The sequence below is a fragment of the Sabethes cyaneus genome, chromosome 3, assembly GCF_943734655.1.
Source record: "Sabethes cyaneus chromosome 3, idSabCyanKW18_F2, whole genome shotgun sequence".
NCBI classification, from domain to species: Eukaryota; Metazoa; Arthropoda; class Insecta; order Diptera; family Culicidae; genus Sabethes; species Sabethes cyaneus.
The window spans coordinates 136,184,446-136,205,722 of record NC_071355.1 but is presented as its reverse complement, the minus strand read 5'-3'; the positions used below and the strand labels follow the sequence as shown (position 1 = coordinate 136,205,722).

General features: G+C 36.2%; 1 protein-coding gene across 3 annotated transcripts in view; it reads left to right on the top strand.

The window, feature by feature from the left end:
- Positions 1–21,277, top strand: part of LOC128742487 (ras-specific guanine nucleotide-releasing factor RalGPS2) — a 66,985-nt gene that overhangs the window by 2,508 nt on the left and 43,200 nt on the right. For all 3 annotated transcript variants that reach the window (XM_053838864.1, XM_053838865.1, XM_053838863.1), the window contains one exon: positions 7–232. In XM_053838864.1, the coding sequence (XP_053694839.1) occupies positions 7–232 (226 nt within the window). The remainder of the gene's footprint in view (positions 1–6; positions 233–21,277) is intronic.

The following is a 21,277-nucleotide window of genomic DNA, read 5'->3' as shown; positions in this document are numbered from 1 at the left end:
ATTTAGGTTGCCAAACATCTTCACGAACTGAACAATCTTCATTCCTTGTTTGCAATTACGTCAGCCTTGAAAAGTGCCAGTGTTTATAGACTGGATAAAAGTTGGTCGCATGTTTCCAAAAAAGATAAGCAACTTTTTGAAAAACTTGCAGAAATTTTTCACGATGACAATAACTGGGCATTGTTAAGAGTTTATCTTGAAAGCCTCAAGCTTCCATGTATTCCTTATCTAGGTGAGTATTTCTATTTTTATTTGTGTCTAATTGTAGCATTAAATAAAACATACAATATATGTAATATAAATATTGTCAATTGCAAGGAAAATTGTACCATCCAAAGTGCGATAACGCTCATAAAAGTGCTATTTTGCATTAAATCGTTTCGGTATTTTCGGCGCACTTATTGCTTGGAAGATAACGAAAAAGTGCGCCGAAGATACCGAAACGATTTAATGCAAAATAGCACTTTTATGAGCGATATCGCACTTTGGATGGTACAATTTTCCTTGCAATTGACAATATTATGCCAACAGAAATATTTGCACACTCATATCCAATAGTTTGATGTTGTGAGTAAGAATTTCCTTCAACAAGATTCGTGATTTTTATTTTGCAAAGTAATGTTATTTGATAATTTCAAACAAATCTTCCTCGTGCTCGCCGGCAACCACACTATAATGGATCCTCTCCATACAAAAGCTGGTCGAAAACTAAAAAAAGTTGTCCAAAAATGCTGAAAATACCACTTACGGATTATTACTTCCGCTTCCGCTTTTTACATTTAAAAGACTATAGTTATTTTTTCCTTTTAAGGAAATTTCTAGATAACAGAAATGATATGGTAAACAAAATACAGTTTGTTTAAACATCGTAGCTCACTACAGGATTTCGTATATATTTTGCTAACGAGAATTTTGATTTCAAATATAATTATTGTTGCAAAATTAAACTGAGTACTGGTAGAGACTACGAGCGGCTTTGTAAACTATCCTCAAGAAGCAACTAGAACTTGCATACGCAGGCAATACAAAGGAATGAAAAATATTCTCTTTCTTATGCATAGAAAAAATACATACCTGCGTGCACGAACTAGATTCAATCAAGAATTGAAAAGTTTAACCCTAATTTTGTGTTTGATGCAATATGCATGTTCACAATTCACATGCATGAATGTTATTAGTATCATTTAATTTTCCAATTTCAGAATTCATCAAACTTGAGATCTTGGCGTAAAACGGCGCAAGATGCCACTATGATTTTTGAAAATTGGTCAAAATTTCCTGCAAAATGATAATGAAACATGAGCGGTCGATGCGCTATAGGGTTGTAGGTATTAAACGCTTTTGGTGACAAGCAGATCGGTATTTCGGAATGGTGTAGAAAATACTAAAACCGTAACAGGTATAAAGGTACATTTATAGGCATTTAGAAAATACCGGTAAAATACCGTTATTAGGGGATTATTCGGAACCAATAGAAATGTTGTTTTTCAGTAAATGTGTTTATTTTTCAAACTTTAGGTTTAGTACTATTGCTTAGCAAAGTAGAATTTAAGCCGATATAATAAGCTTAGCGATGTATAGCAATTCAGCGTCATCCTCTTTATTATCGTTCACAGATACCTTCTCTTATCCGTTATCTATTCGCAGATAATGGCTTTGAGATTTCATCTGCTTTTGGTCAATGTATCACGCGAAAGACTTGAAAAATATTCCTGGTAGATCCTTTAATGGCAAGAATGCTCAAAAAGCACAAAGATCTCCGTATTCTGATTTTGTTTCCTAAATTCGTTATTCGAAAGCTTCAAATAATTTGGTGGCGGTTTCGGTTTTACTGGACCCGGTACTACCGGTCCTAAAGATCGAATCATTGATTAAAAAAATAATAACGTGTATTTTACATTGTAACTTTTATAACAATGATTTTTTGTAAAATCCAAAAATTCCAGTGGATTCCCAAGAAAATTTCCGCGTGTGCTAATGTTTTATACTTTAAACTAACTGAAACGAGTTGAATATTGAAAGTTTTCGCATTACTAGTTTTAACAAATTGCACTGTCCTGTAACTGTCCCTGTTTTTAAAAAGAGACATCGATTCGAGTATAAAAACTAACGAGTCATTACATTGCTTAATTCTGTCTGTAATGTGCTCTGCCGTATCCTATTCTGTAGACTGAGATCGTTAGCGGAGTCCTTCGTCGGCGAGTGGTTTTCGTGAGGGTCGCTGCACGACGGGGATGACATGTTTACCCTGCGTCAGTTACTAGACATGTTCCGGAAGTACAACTTGCCGACACATCATTTGATGCTGGTTTTTAGGGCGGCGCACGATTCAGTCAAACAAAATGAGCTGTGGCAGTTAATGCTAGAACATGGTTTTCCATCGAAACTAATTACGCTGATTCGTGTGACGCTGGGGGTTAAAATCATGCGTCAGAATAGTGGGTGAGAACTCAGTCGTTTTCGTGATGTTGAATAGACTAAAACAAGGGGATGCCTTGGAAGATGCAATACAAAGAGCAAACATGGAATGGAACGGAACTATCATAACGAGATCTCACATGTTTCTTGATTTTGTGGATGACGTCGATAGTCGAAAATGTAGTGTTTATACTAGAAAATCTCGATAAAAAATTTAAGGCAATATATTTATCCCACTAAAAAAATGGACGCATATTTGTCTCACTCCATACCTATATCATTTCATATAAAAGGTTTTCAAGTTGTATACCAAATTGAAAATTATGGCATTCTCATTTTCGTGTTTTGTAATATGGGGCAGATATGCTTCCAGCGGCAGTGAAGGTCTCATTAATACAGAAAATTCAATAATTAATTTAGAGACATCTCTTGTCCGCGATTGTGTTTAGTGATATATTTAGAGATATTAAACGACCTTTTTACGAAAAAATCCCATTGTGTATTGCATTGATTAATTTAATAGCTGTATCATCGAAATTTCAGATTTGTTCCATTCGGTCACTTTTCAGTCACTATTTTAACTGCTTGGTTAGTTTTTAGTTACTATTTCTGTTCATTTAGTCATTAATATCCCTTTTTTGAGTACCTCTTTGCCTTTGGATATCGGCCCTGGATTTCGGAAAGTCTGCCATTTTTAACTAATGGTTTAGCACAGTTGTAAGAAACAGACGTCCTGCGAAAATCAAGTAATCTTTTTTTTATGGGGGCCTGAACCACTGCGACCATTAGTTAGATCTATTGTGGTATACTCCGATTTGCTGTTTGCATAATCAGTTCGTTCCCTCACTATGAGTCAGAGTGTTGGTCGCCCTTTGAATTTGCATTTCCCCCGAAGAAGGTATGACTCCCTTAATGAATTTCAGTACCTTTTTTGTTTCAGCAGACCATACCTCGCTAGGCGTTAGAACGCCCTCTCCGAGAATACGCAGTCTTCGTTGAATTAGTGCGCTGCATTGACACAGTATGTGTTCCGAGGTCTCGACCTCAAAATTACAGAAGCGACATATATCATCTGTCAGCTTACCTATATTTTTGAGGTGATATCTGCTCGGACAATGTCCGGTTAAAAGATCGGTCAGCGTACTCAAATCCACTTCTTTATTCAACCTGATTAAGCTGCGGGTGATGTGTTTGCATGGCGTAATGAAACGCTTTGATTGTCGTAATGTTGGAATCGTTGTCAATCGTTGATTCCCAGACTTTGAGCTCAGCTTTTAAGCAGGATGTAGACACCCCGCAGAATAGCTCAGGCCCAATGAATTCAGTTGAGGAACCAGTTCTCGCTAAGAGATCGGCCTTTTAATTTTTTTCTATACCTGTATGACTTGGTACCCAGTATAAATTAACATTGTTAGTTAAAGCTAATTGTCTTAGGGAGATGACGCATTCCCAAACCAGCTTTGACTGGCGCATTTAGAGCTGCTTGACTATCGGAGAAAATGCAGATATTGGCATGTCTGTATTTCCTAGTCAAGCAAATGTTTGTACAAGTTGATATGGCATGTATTTCTGCTTAGAAGACTGTGAGCCACTGTCTTATTAGAATTGATATGTCGATTTCTGGTTCAGTAACCCCAGCTCCTGTAGATTTGCCAATTTTAGAACCATCGGTGTAAAACAGGAATGATCCCGGACGAGTCTTAGGACCACCTTCTTACGATAATCTGCTATCGGTTTCAATTACTTTGAAGGGTATATCGAAGTTTGTCCTAGTTTCCATCCAGTCTTCGTTCATGATTGCCAGAGTGTTCAGTTGAAAATCTCGGAGGATTCGTAGGTGTCCATTGAGATCTCCATCTTGAAAATGTTTAACACGCCTAAGCCTAAGAGCACCTTTTTCTGCTTCAAGTTGTACTAATTGGTGCAACGGTAGAAGATATAAAACAGCATCTAGAGCTTTGGAAGGTGTGCTGGTCAATGCTCCAGTTATTGAGGAGCACGCCATATGTTGTAGCTTTCCAAGCATTTTTTGAGCTGCTATTTGTGTGGTTTTAGGCCACACAATAGTGAAGCATATGTTAGTCTGGGTCTCACAATAGAGGTTTTCCGTCAGATCATACCCCTCCTTTTCTTATTTTTTCTCAAAAGTACTCCCAATACGAGTGACAATGGTGCAAAAATATATTTTTTTCGTTGACTCTAGAATTTACTACGATTTTTTAAACAATGCAAATTGCAAGAATGTTGAGTTTCTTTTCACCAAATCACGAATGTTGAGTTTTAAAAAAATTCGTTTCGGCTGCACTGTTTATCAAAATTTTCAGATTTTCTGGCAGCATTGCATAACAGTTTTTGACATATGTGTATCAGCGGTAGAGTGAAAAGGATAAAACGAATGAAAAGCTAATGATTACCTTCTTTTTCATTTCGTTTGTTGCTTGCCACAAGAGTAAAGAGTGGCACAAATGGTTTCGAAGTGGTGAAAATAGAGGACACTGGTACAAAAAGGCATGTAAGACATCCGAGAAGTGACCTGTTGAAATATACGTATTTTAGTTTTTCATTTTTACAGTAGTTAGAGGCTTTAATAAAGAAAGTTTTATATGGGTATCATTTCTAAGAGTCAAAACCGAACATTTAGTGAAAAAAAAAATTTTGACGGAAAACCTCTATTGCCGAATAGATCCAGTGAATCATCCTCGGCTTAAGACCCCACTTGTTGCCAAATGTATTGCTGCAAGCCCAAAGAGCATTGTTTGCTTTTGAGATTGCATACTCTAGATGATCGTTCCAATTTAGCTTATGGTCAAGTATAACATCCAAGTATTTTGTACGTTTGGATAGCTGCAATTGGACTCCCCTCAGCTGTGGAGCTGCAATAGGGTAACGACCCCAGAATTCGCCCCTTTTATCAGGTTTTTATGCTGTAAAATGAATAAATCGCCATTTTATTATAAAATCAGCCCTGAACTCAGACAAGTATGATTATATATTAATATTCTATCTATTTTGGCTATTCGGAATAGCGAAAATTGAAATTTGATAGTAAAAGACTCAATTTTGAGCAGGAACCTCTAGTACCACATTTCGCCCACAGCGATCCAAAATTCGACCCCTATGTGACTCAAATTTCGCCCACTTGTTATTTGTTGCAAATTTTCCAAATAACCACAATTATTATGTTAGAATTGTTGTTACTATTATTTCGTGAATGTTGCTATTCATCGATAAAAGTACTGATTCGGTTCGAAACACACTCAAAGGTGATTCCATAACGCCAAATTCTCTGGCAATGCTTTTCTAGCTGAGAATTATTTAATGAGAGTGAGAGAAAAGCGAATTATACCTACTCACTCTTTTTCATACAATGATTTGATCGCTAGTGATGCCAATCAAAAACGAATACCTCGCATTTTACTCATCGCGATGAATAGCTATGATTTATCAATTTTGGAAAACAGGCAGAAGCGCTATCGGGTATTGAATTACCGTGACCGCACATAATTGCGATCAGCTCCTAATTCCGATCACTCAACCTAAATGGTCAATTTTTAGAAAATTGAGCCAAAATCTGTAGTAAATGAGCACGCTTAGTTATTGTGCTATGTGTTTATGTGTCAGTTGTTGAAAAATGACTGCCTTTGGCGCATCATGCACTTCAAAATAAATTAAATTCGACAGGCAGAAGCAAAAAACGCCATCAAAATGTATTTTCTTAGCCGAAGTGCTAAGCGCACGATCAAATTTGCTAAGATCATAACAGCGTGAAAACATATTACCTTCTTCGTTATTCTATGATAACTAATAGATACAAGCATATATAACCGTTCTGTATTCAATTTGGCTGAAAAAATGCTGTATTTGCGGAATTTATTCCATTAAAGTAATTGATCGGAATTATGAACATAATTTTTTTTTCTGCTTCTAATTCCGATCACTATATCAAAGTTATAAACTGGCAAAATGCAAGCTAACGAAGTCACTATTTGTATTTTAGGATTGATTGCAACATGATAACATGGTAGGATTATCGAAATTTTTTGACGTAGGACTACGTCTTACGGCAGGGTGTCAACCAAAATTTGGCGTTAAGCCACCGAAAGAATGAAAGATTGTTGAAGAATGAAAGATTGTTGAAGAATGAAAGATTGTTGAAGAATGAAAGAAGTTGACCAGGACCGATGAAAATTGCAAAATGATGGCTGGAAAAAGCATGCTTAGGACAGCGCACTGTTCCTTGTTGTGCAACCTTATCAGGTCCCTGCGTACTGATCAATACAGACACCGGCCACGTCCGAATGCGGGTCCTGGTGGGATAGGAAGGCATGTTAGTCCAATACTTGGTGCTAATAAAGACCAGGGAATCCTCTGCATTTTCACAAGCATCAAGCTTGTGGCTGCTGCTGATTCAAGACAAAGAAGCAAAATAAAGTTGCGTGTTTTTTGTTTACTACAGAGCACAGTATTGCCTAGGTGCTACATTCCGATTTGATGGAATTTTGACCTTCTGTTTTTATACGACAGACTTCGTAGCCTGTAAGAATACGGGACAATTGTGCCACAAATCCTTTAACTCTTTCAGTCGAGATTCGAACATGTGACGTCTAGCTTCCTGATCAGATGATTCTAGCAAAAATCTTACAAAATTGTTGCTCAAGTTCTCAAGTTAGCAGCTCAAGTTATTTCTATCAAACTTTGTTATAGATGTTTCTACCAAGATTCTATCTCGATCTGTTACTTATAAATCGCTTTGTCACAATTTGAATATACAGCAAGACAGAATACTGATTTTTGTTACTCATGTGGATATAAACTAGATAAAATTATATCATAATTTGATATATTTGTGATATGCCATGAGCAAATTTTGTTACAATTTCAACTGCTAACGAGACCAAGTTTATAACAAAACGCAAAGGATACTTTGTTATAAAATACTTTCTAGATCTCATCCTGTTATAAATTTGATATATTCATTTGACCGGGTTATTAAACCAGTGCTGTACCTCCAAGCCAACTGAAAGGCTCAGACGTTTTGCTTTTCTAACGCTGCAAACAAGCGACAGCGACAGCGCAGTTATGAACTATCTTATTAATGCGTGTTCTTTTAATATAACAATAACATATTATTTTGAGGACTTAAGTTTTCTCCTAGAACTTTGTTAATAGCTGGATGCGTATAGCAAATTTCTATACTGAAGTACTCCGACATTGGCACTGGTAAAAATATTCGTTTTTGATATCACAAAATAGCTCACCTACCATAAATACGGTACAGCAAGATAATATTATTATTATATTGTTTGTTTTTTTCTCACTTTACGCTATTTTACGCTACACATATACCAATATGGTGAAAAAAGTTTTCTTTAATATTCGAGGTTTCTTTGTGAAAACCAGCCTCACGTAGTTCTACGCCAACTACGCGGTCATGTCTGGAACACAACCTTTCTGATATGATTTTTACTATTATTTATGATCAAAGCTTTATGAAAATGTCGAAGTGACCCAATTTTATTGTAATTGTAACAGTTGAACAAAGATTAAAGAAGAGGAAAGTTTTATAATCCGCTTGCCGATCTTTTGAGTACACAAATTTTATGAATATTAAGCTAATGATAATAATGATCATTAACGCAAGCAGAAGATGACTGGTAGGGGGATTATCGTCAAACTACATAAAAGCAACACATTTGAGATCCATATGGTACGAGTTGACAAAAGTTTTTTTGCTTTAACAGCTCATCATGACGTGATCGGAATTAGATACACCTGTGATCGGAATTAGAATCACCCCTGATAATTGATGATCGGAATTAGGTGCACTGATGCATCATACTATGATGCATTTTTTTAACTTTCGGTAAATAATTTAGGCATTTTAGTATTTTTCCATGAAACATAATTAAAAATACTTGCTAAAGACACATACTGTGTTAATAAATATCAACGCTATATTTTTCAGTAGGGACTCAAAGATGAATCATGCCTTAGGTGATCGGAATTAGGTGCTTTCACGGTATACCGTTAAAAAACATGTACCTAACATTTATGTTGGTTTTTCAGTACGACTATTAGCACCTGAGATACTTGGAATATACATTTTTGCGACATAATACATAAATGCACTTCAAAACATCAACGTTCTTCTACACCCAGAAGACTTTTAATCTCATAAAATTATTTTAACATGCTATTCATAATTTTTCAACATTCACGTAGAGTGCAGCATAAATCTTTTTTTTTTTGTGACAATGACAAGCTCAAAGGATCAAATTTTGAACAGTAGCCGTGAATATTTTTATTATCAGCCTTCATCGTTAGTCACACAAGAAGAAGATGTATTATTTTTCATAGCTTCGAACCTTCGAGGCACCAATTATTAATAATAATATTGCACCAGGTTTGCATTTCATTGAAACTAAATCTTGAAACCATTTTGTTTGTCCGTGTGCCGCTTGAAGTTACTGGTTGTGTATGGCGTTGCAAGTATATGTTAACGTTTGACAAGTTCATAATTATTATATGTGATAGGAATAACGTTTTATATTTGAACGAGCAATATTTCTTTTGTAATTTGCCAAAAAAATATGTTTGTTTACGGTTTACTGTATTAAATATTCCTGGTAACTGGTAAGCATACCCATCTTACCTACTCAACTAGGATATTTTTTGACATAACTTGGAATTCTTAACTAGCATTTTTGGCTAGACCGGGTTTGTAATGCTAAGATATTAGAGTTTTCATGATATTACCGAAATATTCTATTTTATCACCACGATTATTTCTTTGTTGTCTGCATTGCACTTTAAATACTTTTCAAAGTTTTATCCATGACAACAATTTTATTGCGCTTATATGCTTTAAAATAGTAGACGGATTTTTCGCGTGGTTTTCCACGTTGTCAGATTTATTCTCATGACAAGAAAAATTGTGATTTTTGAGAATATTATGCGCATCTTACTAATTCGTGCGGTTTTAACCTTATTATCAATTTCGATGTCGATTATTGCTAATTCAATATTTCGTTTGGTAGAAACTCCATTAGCCCATGTTTAGCAGGTAATTCTTTTGTTAGATGAATTCAAATGAAGATATGATGTGCTTTCTGCATCAAAATATTATTTATTCGATACTTTTACTCACCATTTTGATAAACATAAATCAGCGAACAAACTAATCGATTGTGACTTGCTTTTGCTTATGTGTGGCATATTTGTATATGTTTGAAAGATGAGGGCGAAAACTGGTTCACGCAGTAACTTCGGTTAAGTATATACAGATTCGACCCGGGCGAATTTTGGAACTCATATGATTTACAGTACCCAGTTTTCGCCCAGTGCATTTATGTTCTATTTTCAGCAGAATTGCGATAAAATATTAAAATAAAAGCACAATTATGAAATTTGAAAATTGATGCGAAAAAAGTGCAAGGAGATACGATTTTCCATTACTTTTCCTCAATTTTATTTTTCGTGCTCGTTCTTGAGAATGGAAAAATCGCGTCTTAAATACAATACCTATTTTTCAAACCACATAAAATCATTAAAATACATAAAACAACACAACGAATTCTATTCAAATAACTGAAAACTGAGTTAAATTGAATATAAATTGAACTATCAACTTATAATTCAACTATATATTGAGTTAAATCCCGGGAATACCAATTTATTTATTTAGTCGTCAAATCATAGTAGACCTTTTACATTAGTTATTACATTATATTAGTTCTATCACTACAACACAGTCTACAAAGAAAACTGAACAGTGCAACTTTTAAATTACATAATATTGCTTACATTTTTTGCATCTAGCGCGTAGAATTAAAGTATTGTTTTAATTTTAATTTAGACATAGTAAAGTCAATATTTTCGCAATGTTGGTTATAGGCGATCATCATCTGATTTAAAGGCCCGAATTTGGCATAGTTTGTGCGACAGTGACTTATGCTAAATATATTTCGGTTCCGCAATTGACGGTTCGGTACATAAAAGCTGAGTTTGGATAAAATTTCCATAGAATCTATACGGTGTGAAACAATATCGTTTACAAATGACACTTTGGCGAACTCACGTCGCTGTTTTAGTGTCTGTATATTTATAAGCAAGCAGCGGGCTTCATAAGAGGGAAGAGGAAAGCTTGTCCAATTTAGTTTACGCAAAGCAAACAGCACGAATTGTTTTTGTACTGATTCTATTCGTTCCTGGTGTATTAATGAAAATGGTGACCAGACTATGCTACAGTATTCTAATATTGACCTCACATATGCAAGATATAGTGTTTTTATTGTGTATGGGTCACGGAAGTCGTAGCTAAATCTTTTTATGAATCCTAGCATACTGTTAGCTCTGTTGATAATTGTGTTATAATGTTCAATAAATGTTAGTTTTGAGTCTAATATAACTCCTAAATCTCTGATTTTTTCACACTTTTCAACCAAATTATTTCCTAGAGAAATTGTAATGTTTGGCATGTTTCTTTTTCTACTAAAGGCTATTGATCTACATTTATGAGTGTTAAGTTGAAGAAGACTTTTGTTACACCAAATATAGAAAACCTGTATTTCGAGCTGGAATACTCTGACGTCCTCCTCGTTTGTTATTTCTAAAAAGAGCTTCATATCATCGGCATATACTAATACCCTAACATTTCTCAGCAAGAAAGAGATATCGTTCACAAATAAAATAAACAAAATAGGGCCTAAATGTGAACCTTGGGGAACTCCAGAGGTTACTTCTAGAGGGTTTGACTTTTTCCCTTCAAATTTGACTATTTGCTGACGATTAGTCAGATAGGATTCGATCCATTTAAGCAGATCTGATTGGACTCCTATTTTTTGTAATTTAAATAATAGCATGGGTATATCAACGCGATCAAATGCTTTGCTGAAATCAGTATATAATGCTTCTACATAGCTCCCTTTGTCCATTGCATTCAGCGAATAACTAATGAATTCAATTAGATTTGTATTAGTTGAGCGGCCCTTAAAAAACCCATGTTGCATATTTGATATTCTATTTTTGACTTGATTGAACAACGATTCATTAATGATTGCTTCAAAAAGTTTGGGAATACAAGAAATAATAGCAATACCTCGATAGTTACTTATATCAGATTTTTTACCGCTTTTAAAAATTGGAATGAGGTATGAAGTTTTCCATGCCTTAGGGAAATTGCCGGATTCTAGTGACATGTTAAAAAGCCAATACAATGGAGCTGTAAGTTCTAATGCTAACTTTTTCAAAAACACGGGAGGAATACCGTCGGGTCCGCAACCCTTGGAGGCATCCAACTTAGTTAACCCTTCTAAAATAACATGTGCTTCGATTTTTTTGATAGTGATATCAGTAGTAAATTCTGGGAGGAAAACGAAATATCTGTAATCCCTATCTGTTTCCGAAAAAGCAGTATAAGTTCCTTGAAAAAAAGTTGAAAATAGATTGCAAATTTCATCTGGGTTATCAGCAACCGTTTCGTTGAGATACATTTCTGTCGGATAATTGTTCGATTTCAATTTAGTTTTTACATAATTAAAGAAATTTTTTGGATGACGTTTTAATTCACTTTCGGTTTTGGAATTATATTGCTCGTATGCTGTATCAATGGCTACATTTAGTTGGTTACAAATATCTAAGTAAAGGGCCAGATTTGCGTTACTGCCATTATTCTTGTACCTTTTATGGGCTTTTTGTTTGCGATTTTTCAAGTTTTTTATTTGTTGGTTAAACCAAATAGGATATTTTGAATAGCCATGTCGCCTTACTTTCTTTAGGGGGACATGCTCATTTATAATTTCATTTAATAATTTGTAAAAGATTTCTACAGAGGTTTCGATACCTTCATCACAATTGAAAAGGGTTTGCCAATCTAATGTGCTAAGACAACATTTAATGATATCATAATTTGCCAAATGAAACTGGTGGACATCTTCATATTCCCAATCAAGGGGTCTCTTATTTTCATGTACGAATATAGAAAATTCAATGGCTGTATGGAATGCTTCGTTTTTCCATAGTGGAGTCAATGAAGCGGTTACACAAAAGTCTTCATGCATGTTTGTTAACAATAAATCTAAAAAGCAATTTTGCTGATTCTTCACATGATTGATTTGATTAAGTCCTAAACTAGAAGTTTTGTCAAAAATAAACTGTAGCGTTTCATTTTCGCCTACAATTGGAAGTAAGATGTCCTCATTTTCAGTGTCTGGAATAAAACCGGCATTGCGTTGATTGAAATCACCGTATATATGAATTTTCACTTCCGGGGGAAATTTGGAAAAAATTTGTTCAGCAACCTTGAAAAAATTTTCATAAGCAGATTTAGTTGCGTTATTTGGAGGGAAGTATACTGAGCAAAAAACGTGTGTTTCGCCCGCTACCAGTACTTTTACCCATATATACTCAAATTCTTTGAATTTCGTGGTAATAATAATGTCGGAATCAAGTTTAGTTGAGACAGCAATTAAAACACCACCACCGGACTTCTTTTCAGAAACCTGAAAGTTTCGGTCATCTCTGTAAACATTATAAGCATTTCCAAAAACTTCTTCACTTCTAACACTTTCATCCCAACTAGTTTCATTCGCCAAAATTATTGGAAAGGAACAACTTAAAATTTTATTACAAATATGTCTAATCTTAGACGAACCTCTCATGCGGTTGAGGTTTTGACAGTACACTACAATTTCTGTTTCTGATTTTGATTGTACTACTGAGTTCACGCCAGATGGTGTTAAATCTTCCTCTAGGGAGTGCGTCGGATGTTCGTAAAACACGAATGTCGGCAGGAGCATGCCTCACATGCTGTAGGTAGAGAATTCCTTGGGTCCATAAGATTATAAGAGCGCGACGGTAATTCATTAGGTGGATACGGGTTTAAAATTTCACCTCTCTGGAATTGTATTGACGGATGATAGTTAGCTGGCGGCCTTGAAAACTGGTCTTTCGCTGCCGCAAGAAGCTCTCTATCAGGTGGCAGCCACATGTTTCGGTTTTGAATGCCAGTGAAATTAGAGTTACGTTGGTTAATGTAATGGTTTCTACTATTACTGGGTTCGTGGTTACTTCTGTTATTACGATTACCAGTCCTGTAGTTGTTGTTGTTGTTGCTGCTGTTGTTGTTGTTGTTGTTGTTGTTGATGTTATTGTTGTTGTTGTTGTTGTTGTTGTTGTTATAATTGTAATGCCTGTTGTTATTACCGATGATTCTATTATTCCGGTTGTTACTGTTCCTGCTATTCCGATTGTAGTTGTTTCTATTACTCCTGTTGTTATTGTATCTGTAGTTATTGTTGCTTCTGTTGTTGTAGTTGTTATTGTTGCTGTTATTGTTGTTATGGTTAAAAACGTGATTCTGATTGGAGTTACCGTTATCCACATTATTAGAAACATTGTGTGTATTATTGTTTCTTGCTCTACGCTGCCTTCTGCGTCTTGCATTTATTGCCTGCTTTTGCTGATTTAAACGACGTAATTTACGTGCGTCGTATTCCTCCCAGTTAGCTTTCCATACCCTCTTCGTACCCAAAAATCGCCATCCTGAAGAATCAGTTTTTTCGTTATTGTTTAATTCTGTTGACAAACTGGGGAATGAGTCAGATACCATTGACGGTGGCACAGTATTTTGCATTGCTGTGAGGTTTGCTGACAATGACTTTAACTCATCGAGAATTTCCAGCCCTATTGTTGGGTAGTGCTGCATGGTTGATTCAGCCGCCATATCAATCGTCACGGTAGAAAGTCTTTTTATTTCGTCATTGAGTTCCGACATCCCTGACGACATCGATTGCATCGAAGATACTACGTTTTTATTCGATGTCTGCATTGCCAAGTCGACCAATGACGTCAGGTGGTTTTTTATTCCACTAACTAGGCCAGTGGTAACAGCACTCCTATACGTCGTCAGCTCTTTTTTCACGTCACCGAGAAGCGCTTCAATGCGATCCATCGCTTCTTGAATTATGTGCTCATTATTTTGCTGACTCGTGCGATGAACGACCTCGGTGTTTGTGTTTATATTTTCGCACAGCTGGGATTGTTGATTTACCAGCGCTTTGATATCAAAATTTAAGGTGATTAACGCTTGGCAAGTGTTGCAGCAAGGCAGGATATATGACAGCGGATCTATAATTTTTTTTTCTCTTCTTCGTAACGAGCCGCGCTGAACCGAAACACCTACACATGCTGCATGAAAGCCACGATTGCAGCCAATGCAAACCCACAAAACTTCTTCAGTGGTTGAATCTGATTGGCAAATTTCACAGATCATTGTCACTTCACTTCACTTGACTTCACAATCAAATTAATTAAGCTCAAATTTATTACGCAGGTCTGTGTTATCCAAACTTAAACCTTAAGCACGGTGAACGTTCGCGACGGTTTTTAAAACAAACAAACTAAAACACGACAGACCGGGAGTGGATTTAAAATGCGACCGTACTGCTTGGCGACTCGAACGAACAATGGGAGGGCGAATTCTGGGGTGAGGGCGAATTGTGGGGTTCTTACCCTACTGTATTTCCTTCTTCTTGTAAAAGGTTTTATAACTGTTTTAGAAGGGTTAATATTTAGTTCTTCCATTTAAGTGTGTAGTCCAGGGCAGTTTGCATTCAGATCAGGCAGCCAGGAACCACCCAGCATCGCACCTCCTAGCTTGGCTACTCAAAAGAGCATTACCAGGTATGGCCACGTGGAGGCGCTAAGTAGGGGCTTGGGATGTCTCGAGCTATATTGGACGCTCCTCATTTGCCTCCCCCCCCCTTTAGTGGGTGACATTATCTCTAAAGACTCAAAAAGACAAAGACATAGTTTAAAAATTCTAAAATCCTATAAAGAATCTTTAAATCGATAAAGCATTACCAAGTTCAAATTTGTTTCCCGACTTGTTTCTTAGCTTCGCGCTAAGAAACGAAGAACGTGCTGTTCGAGCCACAAATGCTGATACCTGTTTCTTAGCTAAGACGGGAGAAATACTCGACGTGACGTACCTATTCATCTGACCTTATCACTCGTCTTCAGACTCATATTCAGCCACCATGAACAACCACATCGCACTACAGTCAATTTGTTTTATTTTGAAAACCTATCTAAAGACAGTACTGGCCAACCAGTGTTCAACCGGCCAACATAGGCTAGTCCATCTGGAGTACTGTTGTAAGATAGAAGCTAAAATTTATTATTCTTTTGGGTTGAACCTTGAAAATCAAGCTGCCAGGCAGCTCCAGCTCAACACCCCACAAAAAAAAAATTAGAAGTAGCCTTGGCTTTGTTGAAAAGTTTCCTAGTCAATTTTCTAAGCTTTTCAAGCTTACAATTCCACCATGACCCGTCTTTGCTTGAAGTTTTTCGCTTCAATGGGCAGCTTTCCTCAAAAGCTGTCATGATATTAGTCGTAAATGTTGACGAGACTTTCAAGTTGCTCAATGGAAGCTATATTATCCATCTGCATAAAATCATCGTTCAAAAGTTTGGAAAAGTAGGAATCCCAATTGGTTTTCCTTGGGTCTCTGAATTGCTCGATTAAAAGATCCCCAGAGTTGTAATTAAACATTATATGTTTATGATCAGATAATGACTGCTCATACGACACATACCAATTCTCAAACATTAATATTATGCGATAATAAATATTCAAACAAGCACTCACTTCTAAAGTTGATGTTACTGCCGCCCCAAACTGTATGGTGGGCATTTGCGTCACACCCTATAATGAGCTGTTTGTTCTTCGATTTGCAGTGTTGAACTAGCGCTACAACTTCTGTTGCTGGTGTTTCAACGTTGTCTCCTGGTAAATAGGCCGAAGCTACGATATCCGTTTTCCCCGGGTCGTTGGAACCTCTAATTGTATTGCCACAATATCTCTATTCATGAATTCTGTAACAGGAATAAATTGTATATCTTCCCGTATTAGAACTGCTGCTCTTGGAGCAACCTGCGCGCTCTCATAAAGAAGCTTACATGCTTGTGTAGAGATTCCTAGAATTCTATTCTTGTTGAACCACGGCTTTTGAACTAGAGCCACGTCCAAATTTTCGTAAATGAACCTCCTGCAGGACGCTGCTTGCTCCCGTGGCGTGATGAAGGAAACTGGATGAATTTTATTTTATTCTGCATCTTTACTGATACCCTTCTTCAGGGGCGTTTTATTATCCCTCTGATTGGAATGGTTTCCAATTGCATGTGTGCCTGTCTGTTTCTGAGCATTCATAGTTGAGACCTTCAGAATGACCAGCAATATCAGCAGAACATTCATAGTTTGTCGAAGGGGGTGGGTCACCCCTTTGGGACGAGAGGCTATTGGTGTTGTCCGACCCTGAGTTCTGTTTACCATTAGCACCGCTGGCGCCCCTGATATAGCCCTCTAGGTCTGTCCAAACCGTGTTACCAACTTGTCCATAGTTGTCTTTCCGCCCTTCGCTGGATATATCTGTTTTGATGCTTTCATATTTAGTTTTGCCCGGGCCTTTGTTGGACTTCTTAATAAAGACTTGTCCAAATTTGTAATTAATTGATGCGCATGCCTCGATCAACTAGCGTCTTCATCGACGCTCCGTCGATCGTGAATGCCCACTCAATATGCAAATTGTTAATTACTGAGCGATTAAAGATTCACCACGCATCGGTAATCAAGTTATCATTTTGGCTTTCGATAAGCGGTGTTATTGTGTTGTGTATGGTGTTATTGTTGTATTTTATACTCTTTGGGAAGACAGTGACAAGGATATCCGGCCTAGGAATGTTGATCTCGTCAATGGTCAGAAGTTCCGCATCTTTCCATGGTGCAAGAGTGGGCACAAGATTTTTCAACCACTCAGATGTTTTGTTTATCGAAACAGTTGTTGATCATGTACACTGGTTTAAAAATACAGTTGGCGAATTTCGGTTTCAAGTTTTCCTTCCGTTGAAGAACTACTGCATCGAAAATTGCGTCTTCAACAAGATTCTGCTGATTCGTACTTAATTCAGTAACAGGGTAATTTTTTGGGAGTATTCCTACCTTAACACGACTGGTTACAGTACTGTAATAAGGTTGGTTAATTTTTGTAAGATTTCCATCACCGTCTTGGCTGTTGAAAAGCCCGGAGGTATGGTTTCTTGCAATAATAAATCTTTGGTTCACCGAATTAGAACCAGTAGGTGCCGAGGCAGAATTACTTGTTCTGGCCCTGGCCGAGTCTTTAACTCGTCTTGGATCTGATTTACCGTCACTAGATGCGCTCAGGTCCATTGCCTTGTTCGTTCTTTTTGCCGAAAGAACAGAGAGAGACTTCCCTTGAACTATTTCACGGGATTCCTTAGCATCATAGCCACGCTGGACTAGCTTCTTGACGAATATCCTTGATGGTGATATTGCCCCTTTTAGACTACTGTGATAATCGTTTAATGCAATATACCGCATTTTGCACTGTTAATCTGACACTAGAGTGGCTTTTGGTTTAATCAACTTATGAGTTTGACTTCGTTTTCCTTCTTATCCTTCTTTTTCCTTGAGCGAAATCGTGTGCGAGATTCGACTGTGATAATCGTGTAAATCGGGGTAGTCTAAACAGGGGCAAATGTCGCAATATTTATACCACCATCTTCATCGCTCATAGCATCATCAAGGGCATCATGTTCTGGTGTATTGAGAATAGACGAGGTGCATGAAGCAACATCCTCCAGCGACTTGCTTTGCAGTCTCTCAACATCGTCAACTTCCATTATGACGGAATTGTTCTCATTGTGTACATTAGTAGTTGTATCGGTCGATTCCATTTTAATCAAAAGTCACTTCTAGCCGAACTGTGAACATTAAAATAGAACTGAAAACCTGATTTAATCCACCTAGTGGTGAAAGGAACCTTTGTTATACCGTCTTATTTGCAATTTGAGATAGAAATCGACACGTTTGGTTTACATGAAATTTTTGGAAATTGAATAAGTTTACAAAATTTGAAACAAATAGAAGCACTTATAAATTTTGATAGTTTCTTTTCTCATGAAATTGCTGAGACTTACTCACTAATGAGGGTAAGCGCAAGTAAAAGTAAGTTGTAAGATGAAATATTATTCTTTAACATATACATTGCGTAGTAAAGGTCTAGTTAATAGGTTTTTGAACTATGCATAATTTCCTGTAACGCCATTCTATTTGATTCACAACAATAAAGTTTTCTTGAATAAATTTCATCAATTTTTATGAACCTTCGGTTACTCACGTTGTTGTATTTTGTACACCATATGTAGGTTTTTGAATGCCATATTGTTATATAGTTACAAATCGTATATTACGTATATACTAACGTATATTCTTCAATAAACTTGTTATGAGCAAAATGTCAGAATTATTCAATGCATTATTACTTAAAATTGTTAGGAAAATAGATTAGCATAAACCGACATCACAGAAACGAAGCAAGTAGCATGTAAGATGTACCGCAATTGGCCCCAACTGGAATTTTCTTTCGTTTCTTCATATGGAAAAATGGTGTCTGTGTGCAGCAAAACTACCAGTAAATGTAAAATGTTTAAAATGTATCCGTCTGTTGGTAGTCGAGTAATTCGGGGTCAAAATCAGGGTATTTTTTATAATCAAAGTTCTACAGTTCGTAAATAAGGAAACATAGAGGTATACTATGTTCAGCAAAGTTGTGTATTTTTATTATTTATACAACTTTGTAATACACGAAAAAGTCATACAACAATTACAAAAGAGCTAAAATAGAAAAACTGATTTTTCAAATTCATATACAATAAATAAGATCTCTTCGTTGAAGAGATAGAAGGTTACTGTCTTCAGCAAAATTTCTTGTAATAATATGCTCTAAAACTTTGCAGAACACATCAATGTGTTATATTGAAACTGAAGGAAAATATTTTTTTTATTTCACTTTTAGGGGGATTAATCAAAATTCAAATTCTACCAGACGATAAGGCTTTCAATTTCAAGAAACTCTTCCAAAGGTTTGATAAACTTAAAACCAAGTTTTCCTAGTCAAAACTCTAGTGCGCACGTTTTCTTTGGTTTTGGGCTATTGTGCGCACGAGTAACCGTGTTACAAAAGATGGCGCGAGTGTTCGAAGGTTAATATCTTTTGACCGGTAAAACCAATTCTTATAAAATTTTGCATATATATTCGTAGTGTCAAAACCTCTCGTTTGATATTAAAATAATTGAAATTAGGTTATTTTTCTTGGTTAAAATCATTATAAATTATTGTTAATTTTGGTGTGGTGTATTGAATTACTCATAACTTTCAAATTAAACATCCAATCAAAAAACCATTCAATAGTGATCTATCCGGCTATATTACCTGCCAAATGAATCTAATAGCACGTAAATCGGTTTGGCCATCTCTGAGAAACAGGCGATCATTTGAACCTTGTCAAAACTGGTTTTTTAAGCATAACTTTTAAACCACTTTTTTGTTTTCAATAAAAATTGGCGTGAAGTTTAGCAATAGTAAGAGCTTTTATTTGGTACTAAGATCGATGAAATCGGTTATGTGGTTCCGGAGAAAATCGTGTCACGTAATTTTCACATTTTTGCTTATAACTTTTAAACTAAAAGTCAGACCACGAAACCATTTAATAGTGATATACTAGGTAAAAATACCTTTCAAATAAAAGTAATAGCAGACGAATCGGTTCAGCCATCTCCGAGAAATAGGCGATTGAAAATTGAAGCGCACACACATACACACATACACACACACACACACACACACACAGACATTGCTCATTCGTCGAACCTGATCGATTGGTATATGTGACACGGCCCTCCGGGCCTCAGATCGACTTCGTGTTTTTCGACCAATTCCTAAACCTTTGTTATATTGTATAACAAAGGTAAAAAATAAAAACAGGATATTAATTTATTTGTTACAAATTTTGATTACATTAATTTGTTTACATTTTTGCCAACAATCGATTGTTGTTGATGTAAAAAATAAAAATAAAGTATTAAATAGAATAATAGAAATGATAATAGTAAATAAGTAAATAATAAATAAATAGATGTGTGAACATGAACCGGCTAAATAAAATGGCTACACTGCCCATGATGTGTTGCTTGCAATTGATTCATGCAAGACCTATCAAGCAAAATTGTTCGCTAGGTCAACTTGCATACAATAACCAAGCGTTTCTGTAAGCGTTTGCTTAAATCTCCATTCATGTAGTATTGGGCATCGAAACAAAAATAATCGATGTTTTTGAATCGATGTCAATAGTCTCAAAAACATCGGCACATCGATTAAATCGAGTGTGAGACATCGATGTTAATTGAATCGATGTTCGATGTTGGCAAATGAAGGAAACGGAACGGCCGATGCTCGGATTTATTCAGCACTAGCTGACCCGACAAACTTCGTATTGCCACAAATTAACCTGTGTTGTACATAAATCATGAATCTCGGATGATCTTTGTCACTATCTCGAGTTTTGCAAGCCCCCCAGTGGGCGGCGCTTCCGACGGCGGGTCACCGGCAACACTCGTCCTGAATGATCTAGTGTTACTATAGATAGTTTTTGTGGTCTTGTTATTGATTAATGTTTTATGGAAGAGTCTCGAATTTCTCGAGTTGGATTAGTTTTTGAGTTTCGCAAAAATTTCTGTTTTATTTGTATGAGAGTCCATATCCCCCTACCACAGGGGTGAGAGGTCTCTAACTATCATAAAATAAATTCAAGACTCAAAAATCTCCTACATGCTAAATTTGGTTCCATTTGCTTGATTAGTACTCAAATTATAAGGAAATTTGTATTTCATTTGTATGGGAGCCCACCCTCTTAAAAGGGAAAGGGGTCGTAATACACCACAGAAAAAAAATTCTGCCATCTAAAACTCTCACATGCCAAATTTGGTTCCATTTGCTTG